Raw genomic sequence first — 13,685 nt, forward strand, 5'->3', positions numbered from 1 at the left:
AGTAGATTAGTAACTTCGACATGATTTGATTGACCAGCAAGATGATTTATAAGAAAAAAGGCAAGATTAAAATATGTGATTGCAACGCTGTCCGTCAAAATAAAGAGAGAAAACCTTCAGTCCTATCTAGATAGCATACTAAAGAAAGGGAATTTTATGGTCCTCAGCAGGGGCAATGCAAATCCTCCAAAATGAAAGGGCATTCCATGGTGATCAAAAGGGTATGATGAATCTTTTTAAACCCTTTTCCAAGATCCCCACTAACAGTGGCATAAGGTCAATTTTCAGGAACCAAAATATGCTAAAGAAGCATCCAAAAGCTACCAAGGGTGCCCTAGACATTAATATGCCTGTGGGAGCTTTCACTCAACCGCCAAGACCCACGGACCACTTATTGTTTCAAGCATTCCAAGCTGAGTACTAATGGCTACCTCTCACATAGCCGACGCGCCATTCATATCTACGGATGTAGTGAGCTTACCTCCATGCCGATCAAGTTACCTCCTCTCCCGCGCACTCCCGTAGCTCCACGATCCAAGTGCAACCTTCAAGCAAGCTCCATCCTCAAGCTCCATGCTCCAAGCTCCATCACCGCGAGCAAGACAAGAGAAGAGAAGAAAAGAGAAGAAGAGAAGAGAAGAAGAGAGGAGAAGATGGAGAGCTTTTCCTCCTCGGTCCCTCACCCTCACACTCTCACACTCCCTCTCTCAAGCACAAGCTCAAGCAAGCAAGAAGAAGAAGAAGAAGAAGAAGAAGAGGAGACCCACTTTTGGCCACACACAAGAATGAGCTTCTCATTCACTTTTCAACTTTATATACAAAACCCTAAATCCCTTTTGGACGGTCATCCCCTTATCCCCTTTTTTACGTGGCCAGTCGTGGCCTAGGCCCTTTTTCCCATTATCCTTCTGTCTTCCTAACTTCATTTCCACCGCCCATCTACATTTACAAATTGCACAGGTGAGAGCCCGGCACTCTTAAAATAAATCATGGTGCCCTTGCGCTTTTTAACAAAAGTATTGACTTGTGCTTTTCCTTGTGCGCCTTTTTCCCTTATTTAGGACTTTTCTGCGCTTCTTGTGTTTCTAGATTTTTCTTGGCACGCGTTCGTCTTCCATTTTACTTTGCCTTGGCCTTTGTCTTCTGCTTTAGCTTTCCAGATTTTCCACCTTGTTCGTCTGATAGTTAACAATGCCACTACTGTTATGATGGAAGGAAATCATCACAGTGAAATATGATGTGCCCAAAACTCCAAGAAGAACCTCCATATGAGGGAAACATTGCACTAAATTAAAGCGCTTGGCAGCAAATCTACAGGTCAAGTTCCAAAAATTGCAACCTAAATATTCAAGATGAGCATCTTTTAGGAGGCCATGAAGGAAAAGAAGAGAGCTAAGCCATATCTCCCAAGCAAACCTTGAAAATCCAACCCATGCAGCCATTTTGGAAGTGGGTCCAGGTGCATACAGACCTGAGCACACTTTGGGCAAGAGGCAACCATATGGCTAGATCACTAGTGTAACGAGGTCTGCCACTTCATTTCTTCCGCCATTGTTGACATTCAAACAACCAAAGGTGCTGTCATGAATGAAACCAACTGAAATAAACTTGGAATCAAACTTATCCTGCAAGTATGAGAAAAGTCCATGGGCTCAGAAAAGTCCATGGACTCAAAGGAAAGTGAAAAACCATAAGAGAAGGCTCCCACCAATCCATTGTCCAAGCATTTTTTTTCAATAAATGCTCCATGTCAAGAAGTATGGTAAATGCATGATTGGTGCCACTCGTCGGCAATATTCACATCCTCCTCTTCCCCCAGCACCCCCTGCCTCCCCCCCCCCCCTTCCCGGGGCCAAGAAAAATAAGGAAAGTAAAAAAGGTGAAGTCAATCTCCTCTTATAGATACACACTTTCTTCATAAAGTACAAACATCTGGCTTTTCAATCTTATGTGTAACGAAAAGCTATGTTCTTGAGGAAGAAATGATATCAGGATAGAAAGGCCTTTCGAAGGTCAGGCAGGCTGAAAACCATGACAAAATGAGCATAGCTAAAGACAAATTCCCTGAGCTGCAGCAAAGCAGTGACAAATGCTGTGAAGCAAAGGAACCAGTTGTTGCTCTAGCATAACAATGCTCAGCAGCCAAGAATACTGAGAGGTGCCTTAAGGGATCCATAGAAACCATCAGCTAATGACCAATCTGGAGGCCAGTAATCCATGACACAAAAGCTAGACGATTTAAGTCAAATAATCTGGGCACCTATAGCCAAAGGCAAATCTCGAGGGCAGACTATAATATCTGCACATTACAGGGATCACCTGAAAGATTAAAGCAGGAGGCCAGAGGGCTGACCACACGAGCTGAAAAAGATCTGCTCACGGCAAAAACTGTGTTCTGGAGACATGGGGGCGGCGACCCCTGATCTGTGACAGTAGCAAAATCAAATTCTCAAATTTATTATAAATTGAGGTGATGAGGCAATGTTCATAACAAATCCAACCAAACAAGGTGAGTTTTTAAAAAATTTGGATCCGTCAAAATCTCTCAAAATGTTGAGCAAAGGTTTCAAAAGCAGGACACCAAAATTTCACTTGCAAAGGTTTTTACATAAAACAGTGGCTCTTTTCACTAAGAAAGCACCCACGATACAATTAAACTTAATCAAGAGAAATTTTAGATGGAGCCCATATTTTGCATCTACATGCCAATTAAAAAAGTTTTAACCAATGCATTAAAATAATGTTTCCTTATGGCCTCTCCTAAATATCTCCATGAAGCAGCTTAAACCAAAAATTCAATGCGACAATGGAGGTGAAGGTAAATTTTGTTTTAGAAAAGTACATCAATTCTAGCATACCTGCCAGCATTGAAAAAATCTTTCAATTCACTATAAAAAATTTTAAGCTGTTCCACAAAGGCTGAACTATATTCCCCCGGTACTTTTGTAACTCGTGCAAGGAGAAGCTCGGTGGCAACAAGATCCTCAGGCCCAGCATTTCGATGGAGCTTATTTTGTATGGTATGCTTGATTTCTTGCTAAGATAGAAAAATTAACAACATTACTCACAAAACGTGCATTTGTACATATATTTGTTTCACCAAAATGAGTATTGCAAGCATCTTAAAAAAGCATCAAATTTTAGGCTCTCAACTCCATTCATAACACACACCTTCAAATCATGGGGGATGTCATTGCGATGTGCGATATCCCTTATTCGTGTTAATGGTACGGATGCTGTAAATTCAGCTTTGAATGATGGCAAAGATGGATGAATTTTTCGAATCACCACCAATTCCTGAAAAGAATCAATTCACACTCTCTCTCTCTCTCTCTCTCTCTCTCTCTCTCTCTCTCATAATAGGTAATTGTAATAATCACAAAAAGTGCAAGATACAGGATGGCTCTAGGCCATTGTGCATAGACCAAGATCTCTCTCTAGGACACCCTTCGCAGGAGTACAGTAGTTACAGGACATCGAGGCCCTACTCAAGAGTCAAAGGCAGCTCACAGATTTCTTCAGGTGGGCGATCCAGGAGACTTCAGCACAGTCACAGCCCCAGCCATCTATACATACACAAGGGATACTGATTTATCAAGCTGTCCAGCTGAGCCAATCCAGATGTCCTCGACCCAGGCACAGACATCAGCGACACTTAGGCAGATATAGGAGATCATCACTCAGGTAGGCCCTCCACACCTGTCAGCTAGAGCTCTTTATTGTCTGTTTGCTTAGAGCTACTGCCCATCCCTCTCACACTCCTGCTGCCTTTTCCAGGTCTGCGTAACAGGGCAGAGGCCAGACACAGTACCTGGAGCAGGTGGGTGAAACAGGCCTTTACAGCCTGTGCAGATTGACTCTCTCTCTCTCTCTCTCTCTCTCTCTCTCTCTCTCTCTCTCTCTTTTTTTTAAATCTCTCTCTCTCTCCCCGCCATGTGCTTAGAGGCACGTGGAATACTACACTTACAAAACAAACTTAGACAGACGCCATTTCTGGCAGCTGATGTGTGTGTGTGTGTGTGTGTGTGTGTGTCACAAACATTCAAATGATCTACAACAAACCATCAGCACCACATGAAATTTCAAGCAGCTAGCATAGGCTCATGAGAGCTCATGGTATGCATAAGTGGGGCAGTGGCTTATACGATAGAATATTGTGTTATATCCTTGGACATCCAAATGGGCACTAGCAACATCAGCCACTGCGGTTAGTAAAATAACCTAGTATCCCTTAAAATTCCCAACAAAAAGTGGAGTAAAATCTCCATGGATTTCTGTAGTAAGATTGCCCCATATGAATCAAGGTCATGACACACTTTGGGTCCTAATCAACCAATTCACGAAGATGCCTTGATGCATTCCAATGAAGGCAACCATAAAAAGCCACGACTTGGCTAGTCTCTTTATCAAGCATCTCTATAGACTTTATGGTTTGCCCGAGGGGAGAGACAATGGTCGAGATCCTAAGTTCACTCTCCGACTCAAAACTCAAAACAAAAAAACACAAACACAAATTGAGAGAGAAGAAGAACTCTTAAGTGAATGAACCAATGCAGTAAATGAATGTTACAGAATGCTCTAGGGTAGAGCGGTGAGTGTCGAAGAGAGATGTGCACCAGAGACAAATCTTGAGTACAGTAGCCACCAATCAGAGATGAGAGAGTGCTGAATAATGAAGGGCAGTAGGCTAGTCACCAAAACACAACAATTGAAGGCTGAAATCTGGTCAAACTCAGCAATGTACCACCAAAGAAGACTGAAAACTGATCAGCCGAGGTAGAAAACTGTCAGGCATAGTTAAACTCATATGTCATATGATATTGTCCGTACCCTGCGATTCGTACCATACGATACGTACATATCCGTAGAATTTCATATGAAAAAACGGGCCTTTCCTAGCCACCATGCATCCCCCCGCATTCCTGCACTTTCTACCTGCACATATTCTGCTTGCACATGACTTCTTGCATGGCACTTTTGGGGGAGTGGAAAGCCTTGGATACTTCAGCCCACCCCCTTTTCCAGCTATGCACTCCTCCCCTAGTCCCCCTTGGATTCCATCCAGCTAGTAGCCATGTTTCTGTTGACCCCTCTTTAACTCTTTGACCCTTCTCTCATGTACAAAAGGTACTCCTCTCCTCCATGCTTCCACACCAATTCAGCAAGCATTTGTCATTCTCATCTACCTCTCTTGGATCTTGAATTGATTTGTGAATTGTGCAGCTCTAGCCTGTCACTCTCTCCTCTTTCCCGCACCCTATCAAGGCTCAAGGCTCAAGCCTCTCCCATCCCCTCTCTCTCACTTTTGCTCTTTCAACTTTACTCCCACCCTCTCTCTCTCTCTCAAGTTTCAACTTTCAAGTTGCAAGAGTCAAGACTCAAGCATCTCACTCTCCCTCTCTCTCTCTCTCTCACTCTCCCCTGAGCCTCTCCATCCATCATCGGCACCATGGCTTGTGAGAAGCACGAGGCCTTCAATTTGCATGTGATCCATGTGGAAAGGGACACAAAGAAGTCCAACTCCCACCATTGGTTATACAAGGATTGCGGAAAGCACTATACAAGTGGTGCAACCCGGCTTCTCCATCATCTTTCCAAGATGGGGTTTGGGGGGGGTGGGGGGGGGGCAAGTTGCTCCATGCAAGGAAATCCTTCAAAACATTGCAAATGAGATTCTTGCCAAGATGAGAGGGGCATCCACAAGAGGAGAGGAAGTGGCCTATCGGCACCAACTCCTATGCCTACTAATGAGGAAGCATATAATGTGAGCGTATCTTCAACCAATATGGCAAAGCCCTCTACCATTGGTGGTGGGGGCTCCATATCTGCATCTGACTTTGGCAAAAGACAAAGAGTGGAGGCTCATGCGGCACCAGAGAGACAATCCTCTCTCTCTCTCAAGCTCCCGGTCATGTACGTGGATTAGTTGCCTTTCTTAGAGAAAGGCAACAACTTGCAGACATTGAAATTGCACGCACGATGATTGAGTGCAATCTTGCATTCAATGTCCTAAAGCAAGAGCAATAGAAGAAGATGGTATAAGGCCTTGCCAATGTGGATCCATGTGAAAGATGGACCAATGTCAAATACAACAACATGAGGACAAAAAAACTTGATGAAGAGGAGAGGATTGATAGAGCCCTTGATGCTACTCATGCCACATGGATAATATATGGTTGCTCCATTCTCACAAATGGATGGAATGATCGTAAGAAACGGGGCATTGTCAACATACTCATCTCATGTCCACTCAGCTCTTACTTTGTGTGGACCGTAGATACCAGCAAGAGAGAGAGGAAAACGACGGGCGCATTCATCTACCACCACATTCAACAAGCTATCATTGAGACATACATTGCCTTTTAAATTTGTTTCACTTTTTTTCATTATAATTTATGTATAACTATCTATCTCCCTATTCTCGCTAATATCTATCTTGATTCTCTCTTTCCCCCAGACCCCCATCTCTCATTTAAATTTGTTTCACTTTCTTTCATTATAATTTATGCATAACTATCTATCTCCGTATTCTCGCTAATATCTATCTTGATTCTCTCTTTCCCGCAGACCCCTATCTCTCTTCATTCTTGAATCTTGAAAGTTGAAACTTGAAAGACTCAACTCTCTCTTTCTCTCTCTAACCTCATCTAGACAACTAGCAGAGCAGGAGGCGAGAAGAACTATTGGTTTTCACATATGGCTATTTGGATGAGCCTACATGGTTTGGATATTGACCATCTTTCACCTTTGGATTATAGCCTTGACTGCCCTACACTTTCTCTTAGCCAATCAGAGCTAAACCAGGTTATCAGAGCTGATATCTTGAGGATTGAGACAACAAGGACATGGATCCATCCACCACTCCCTCTAGGATTGAGGATGGAGTTCTACATGAGTCATTTCTTGTCTCTCTCTAATGATGGTTTCACTATTCGGCCAGCATATATGGACACCCTCCCATAGCATACGGGTTGCTATCGGACAGATTTGCACCTCCTCACATAGGCTTCAGATGGAAACAAGCAAATGGACAAATACCCTAGCAGAGAATAGGACTTGCCAGCTTTGTGGTCCAGAGCCTGAGACGGAGGAGCACTACATATGCAGATGTACAAGGATGTGAGCTTAGTCCATAATCATGAGTTACTTCCTAACAAGGTGACCATAGAGGCCCACTCTACCCAACCAAGCACATCTTCACCTGTTTGGATTATGAATAGTAAAGCCACCCGTCACATGACCCTCATAGAGAATATTTTTGTCTCCCAAGCCCCTACAATCAGGAATGTCCAATATGGAAACAACTCCTCAGTCAAGATCCATCATCTAGGTTGCATCAAGTTTGATACTAATAAGGGCCAAGATCTCACTTCATTGGATGATATATACTATGTGCCCTAGCTTGGGATGAACCTTTTATCAGTTATGTTTTAGGATCCGTTAGGAGTATGACACACTCTCCCACTCAGCACCTCTGCCTCGGTCCTCCAGACACGAGAGTTGAGGTAGAGTTTTCATTCCTGCATGGTTTGTTTGTTGCATGAGCATTGTATATTCAATATTCAATCACTCATTTAGATTCTTTGTGTTCATCATCTTTAAGTTACCCTAACCCTACCTGTGTTTTTTTGAGTTTATGCTTTGTCATACACTTTTGTTTATGTTTCTATGTTAGGGTATTTCTTCACATGGTATTAGAGCAAGGTTCTCCTCCACAAAACCTCGGCCTTTGATCTGAAAGCCTTTCACAAGAAGCAAGAACAAGTGGAGGGCAAGATGACTTCAAACACATCTTCACCACATCATCATGATGCTCCTAAGCCTAGCACATCGAGACACGCGACGGAGTGGGCTTCACAACTTAATTCTCCACCTGACATACCTAGAGAGACTTCGGACTACCATGGAGTCCACAAACCATACGAGATTTCACGAGCCGAATATAACCTCATTCTCGTGTATCGAACTCAACAGCAGATTGAAGGTAAATTTGAGTTTTTCCCTTTAGATTCAATGCACCGATCTAATGATTTTGTAGGAAGGTTGGAAGATCCACAAAGGACTGATCACCCTTACATGAAAACTAGCATGGAGTATAAGCCATTTTCTGCTCCATCTTCATTCACTCCCATGCTAGGTACACATGGTACTACTTCTCAATCCACAATCCGTGGTGGCTAGGTGGCATTCCCAAGCTATGAAATTTTTGAAAGTGTGAGAATGGAAGGATAAATCTCCATCATGGAGACACCACCCAACTGGGGAAAAGATGAGGTCCTAAAAGGTGTGCCTGTGGGTGAAGGACCCCCTAGTGTGATGTGAGAAGACATGTGTAGTGCACTTAATGGAGGCTGAAAGAAAGGTGCAACGGAACTAATGGATGGGAGATTAAATGGATTTGTCGTTTGAGTTGATGTGGGAAATGTATTAGATTTCTTTTGTCCATTAAATGCAAATGATTAATCATACTGACCATTAGATGTAAAAGCTAAAGGAAAAGATAAAGAAGCACTCACCATAGATTCTTGCAATTTTTGTTTACCTTTTCTTTAGTGCAACTGGAAATATCTATCCTTTTTAGGGCTAATGAACCAATACTTGGTACCATTGTTTGCCTCCATGGCACGTAATCTAGTGCGCCTTCTGGTCATTTTGTTGTATCCTAGCCATTTATTAAATAGGGCTTACATGTCCCATTGCCTCCACCTCTACATGTTCTAGTACCTCCATATCAACCGACACCCATTGAACATTATCAGCCTATTTCTGCCTACCCACCTCCCCCTCCTACTTATCTTCCTTCACCACCTCCTTCTATTCCACTTATCCGACACCTCATGTTTCTTCATCCTCATCAGCCAAACATGCCTTTAATGATAAAACTCATTTTAACCAATCGAAATTCACTACTTGGTCAAACCTGATGAGACATATCCTTGACTCCCAAAACCTATGGGATTTTGTACAGGGTTGAAACCCCAACCTTATCCCACACTTCTTTCATATGAGATTGCCAGCTCATGTAAGGCTAAAAATTCCTCCGCTTTTGTCATCAAGCTGATGCAAGGTCTATTCCCTGAATTTCATTCACAGATTCAACATTTTGACTTAGTATCCGAGCATTGAGCACACTTGATTGACCACTATGCAGATCAAGATAGGAACCATCGCATCAATTTGAATCATGAGCTCCAAAACTTTAAAATCACTAACCAGGATGACTTGAAAACTAAATTGGTTGAGTATCAGCACCTTCTCGCCGAGTTCTCTACCATGGGGACTCCTAAGTCCTCAGACAATCAAGTCACATTGTTTCTAAACAAGTTGCCAAGAAAATACATCCATTTTAAATAGCAGGGGATCTCATAGCCCACCATGCCCACATTCTATAAATTTGAGTGTCAGCTACTGCATTACACTTAGCTATTCAATCAATTTTATAGTTTGACCTCTATACAGGGGGCTCTCGTTGCTTCTTCTCAGAAGGGATAGCAAGGGTAAACAGAAGCAAAATTCCAATCAAAATCAAAAACAAACTCAAAATCAAAACCAAAACCAAACTAACGAGACCCAAGGAAACTCCCAGCTATCTCTAAAACCCGCGTGGCAAAATGTACTGAAGAAAACTCAGTCAAAAGGCTAGTCACTTTGACAATGAGTGTCAATCAAAGGCATGAGGCATAGCATCAAAAGCTAAGAATCAAACCCGCGCCCCTCAGGTGAGTAACCCCCAACAAGAGAGGTAGGGTGGTGGCAACCCTCAATAGGGGTAGTGGCAAGACTAAATCCATACTGCCACTGGTCAACCATCACAATCGACAACATTCTCAACACCAAAGGGCTTGTCTGACTAGTTTGCAAAGGCCCACATTGTCTCCCTAGAGATATTTGAATATATGAGTCTCGTCCACTATCTGTGAGTTATCTCCTGACAAGGTGACTACAGAGGCCCACTTGTCACAACTGAGTACTTCATCTACTCCTTGGATCATGGATAGTGAAGCTACTCATCATATGATCCCCATCACAGACATTATCCTTGTTTGAGCCCTTGTAGTCCGACACGTTCGAGTTGGGAACAATTCCTTTGTCACGATTCAGGCTCACGGTCGCATCCGTTTTCTCACTGACCAAGGTCCGGACCACGCTACGCTGAGAATGATGTATACTATGTCCCCTAGCTAGGGGTAAACTTATTATCTATTTAGCAACTTTGACGATTGGGTCAAGCAGTCTTCTTCACAACGATCACAATCAAGGTCCTTGACTCTAAGACTCATCTAGTGATTGCTCCGGCGATGAGGCACAGCCTAGTGGCCTGTATCACATGACACAATTTCTTTCCAAGCCAACACCTAAGGGCTCTGAGTTCCATAGCTTCCAAGCTTCAACCGCTATATGAAAGTCTACGAGCACTAAGCATTTTTTGCAATTTCACTTAGGATATCTTCAATACAACTTTATTTATGAGTTGTCACGTCAACAAATGGTTGATGGCCTTTCCAGCTGAAGCTTTCATGGACTGTATGTAAAGCTTGTCAACTCGGAAAACACCACCATACCTCATTCCCTCAGAAACCTACACATAGAGTTGAGGCGCCTCTTAGATTGATTCGTGTTGATCTTTGTAGGCTAACATCCACCATCGCCTTAAATGGTGCATTGTACTTCTTTTTTATTGTGAATGATCATTCTCGTTATATATGGGTGTACTTTCCCAAGCATAAGTCAAATGCTTTCACATATTTTTCTACTTGGGTACTGCTGGTGCATAATCAAACTAGTCGTTGTGTAGGATGCATGAGGAGTGACAATAGGCGCAAGTTCACCTCCCATGAATTTTCTGAGTTTCTACAAGAGCATGGTATTTCATGCCAACTTACATCTACCAACTCCCCTTCACAAAATGGAGTCATAGAGCATAGGAACTGGACCATCATAAACATAGCATACTCTATGTTGTATGCAACATAGCTCCCTGAGCACCTTTGGGTCAAGGTTATCAACACTTCGGTATACATCCTCCGACTGCAATTGTTCCTCAGAGAACTCCATACGAGACATTCTTTGGCTCTTGGCCTATAGTTGTCCACTTTAGAGTCTTTGGGAGTCGTGCTTACAAGCACACTCCTAATGACAAAATAGGCAAGCCCACTCCCCGAGCTGATCTCTTGATTTTTGTAGGATACTCCTTTGAAGCAAAAGCTTATCATCTATTCGATCCTTAAGACAAATAAGGAGATTGTTAGGAGAGAGAGATGGTGTTTAATGAAAGGGACATTGTGCAGTATTCTATACCAGATTCTGTTGCCTTTTCTCACATTGTTCCTATCGAGATAGTGCCTTCTAAGCCTAGTTTACTACCTGCTCTTAACCCACCATTAGATTCTTCACCTCCCAGGCCCCCTCCGCAAGACCCATTACCTCGCAACTTGCACCTCAAGCTTCATTTGCATTGTTGTTTACACCCTGCCACAGCAAAGATAAAGGCCTAGTTTTGCTTTACTTTTGAGATGACAGACCTTGGTTTATTGTCTTATTTTTTGGGGATAGAGGTAGTTCGATATGAGGATAGTATTTTTGTGTCACGGTAGAAGTACGCTCTTCGGTTACCAATATTGCACAAATCAAATACTGCTTATAGCCACGCCTCTTGATCCCACTGTCCATCTTACAATCCAATGTCCCTATAGATCTATAGTAGGGAAGCTTCTTTTCCACATAATCCAATGTCCCTTCGTGTGTATATAGCTAGAGATGTGTGAAATTGGCCTAAGATGTCTCGTAGTTTCTTATGCATCATCTTATAATTTATTAATCATGAAGAACATATTCAAAAACTCACAAAAAGAAAAATACCCAAGTCACATAATTCATTGTTTACTAATACAAATACCTTCGACAAGCATACCTATAGGTCTATAGTAGGAAAGCTTCTTTGCTTGATTCACATTAGGTCAAATTTAGCTTACTCAATCAGTTTGCTTAGTCAGTATTTCATTGCACCTAGGATATCACATTAGATTATATGTTGCGTGTTTTGAGATGTTTTCAATATACCTATTCTTATGGCCTAACTTATGGATCTGGTTTATGTTTACAGTGGTACATTGACTCTCCTGACACCTAGCGTTCCCATGGAGGCTACCTCTTACCTTGGGCATGGCACCCATCTCTTGGGCCAGCCATAAGCAGGAGACAATGGCGGCTTCCACGACGAAGGCTGAGTATCGAGCTCTTTGGATGGTACCACGAAGGTTATCTACTTGAGGAGCATACTGGTGGCGCTATACTTTCCATAAGACTCTTCCATCATTGTCTACTACGACAACCAAAGTATCATTGCCGTTGCAGGCAATCCGATCATTACACCATGGACGCGGCATGCAGGGATCCACTTCCACTCACCAAAGAGCAGTATGAGCTATGCACCATACACCTAGAGTCTATGCCTTCCTCCAACAACTATACAAACATATTGACCAAGGTGGTCAATCGGCCGGTGTTCCATTACATTCTACCCAGGATCAACTTACATACACCCTTCTCTACTTCTTCAAACTGACAAGGAGAGGGTGATTCCCTCTAGCTTTCCCTTCCAGTTTGAGAGGAGGCAACTTTCTTCTCTTGATAGTGACAATGATTATGCTTACCGATTTTGATTCAAACATTGTATTTATTGAATATTTTGAACATTGTAACTTCATCTACACTATCAAGATGACTTGATTGTAAAAGGACACTTGGGCAAGTGAACAATTCCTCTATAAGGGCTCTGTCTAAGTGGCACTGTTGCATACCATTTTGCATGAGTATGATCACACCTACATTGCCTTTTGCATACCTCCAGTGCATTGGCATTCTATTCTGTAAACATGAATCGAATGGTCAACTCTGGATCCACCATATTCGCAACATTGCACATGGGAGTCTCCCTTGCTTGCTTAGCCTTACTAGCTTGCTTTCCACACCTCTTTTTTGTCTCTCCGCATACCCCCCCATATTTGTTTCATATTCCATCAGCAGATTCCGTCGTCATTCACATCTAATAGCGATAGGAATAGCCTGTTTATTTTGTGAAAGCCTTTGGGACTAGCTACTTGACTCCTGTCCATTGCTTACTTGACCGCCACCTTTCTTTTTGAAACAATCATTATCAAACCAAAAAAAAAGGCTACTATCATTCCATCTATCTTTCCAAGACTTGGTAGGCCACTAGGCAGCCGATGTGTACCATTTGTTCAATGCCTTGGCCTCTCTAGGGTGACCACTTGGACTCCCTTGGTAAGATAACCATCACCTTTATAGTCTTGATAGGCCATTGGACAACCACTGTGCACCCTTTGTCTGATACCCTGGCTGCTTTTGGGATGGGATGCCGTGGGGGTAACAACACATAAACCACCCAAAACAAAAACCCTCAAAACTTTGGATTTGCCTTCTTTTCTAGCTCGATTTTTGGGGTTGACAGGGATGTTGAGCTAACATAAGCATTACATATTGCATTAGCCACTTAAACAGCCCCAAGTTTTCTTAAATAATCAAAACCCTAAATTGGTAGGTGGTTCATGAGAGTTTTTAAACAGTATGTGATATGAGGTCTCGAAACTTTCTATAGATAGGCAGGTTGCCCTCCATTCAGCCCCAATCTCGTTTTCGTAAGTTTCTGGCTCTTTGGCTTTGCT

The 13,685-nt window shown here is 42.7% G+C and overlaps 1 protein-coding gene across 4 annotated transcripts in view; it reads right to left on the reverse strand.

Moving 5' to 3' along the window:
- Positions 1–13,685, reverse strand: part of PWD (chloroplastidic phosphoglucan, water dikinase (ATGWD3)) — a 95,111-nt gene that overhangs the window by 49,443 nt on the left and 31,983 nt on the right. For all 4 annotated transcript variants that reach the window (XM_087689600.1, XM_087689599.1, XM_087689598.1 and 1 more), the window contains 2 exons: positions 3,172–3,297; positions 2,859–3,037 (listed from right to left, as the gene is read on the reverse strand). In XM_087689600.1, the coding sequence (XP_087545726.1) occupies positions 2,859–3,037; positions 3,172–3,297 (305 nt within the window). The remainder of the gene's footprint in view (positions 1–2,858; positions 3,038–3,171; positions 3,298–13,685) is intronic.

Source organism: Lygodium microphyllum, chromosome 12 (genome assembly GCF_053477565.2).
Source record: "Lygodium microphyllum isolate KBCC chromosome 12, Lygodium_microphyllum_v1.1.10, whole genome shotgun sequence".
In the NCBI taxonomy this organism is placed as follows: domain Eukaryota; kingdom Viridiplantae; phylum Streptophyta; class Polypodiopsida; order Schizaeales; family Lygodiaceae; genus Lygodium; species Lygodium microphyllum.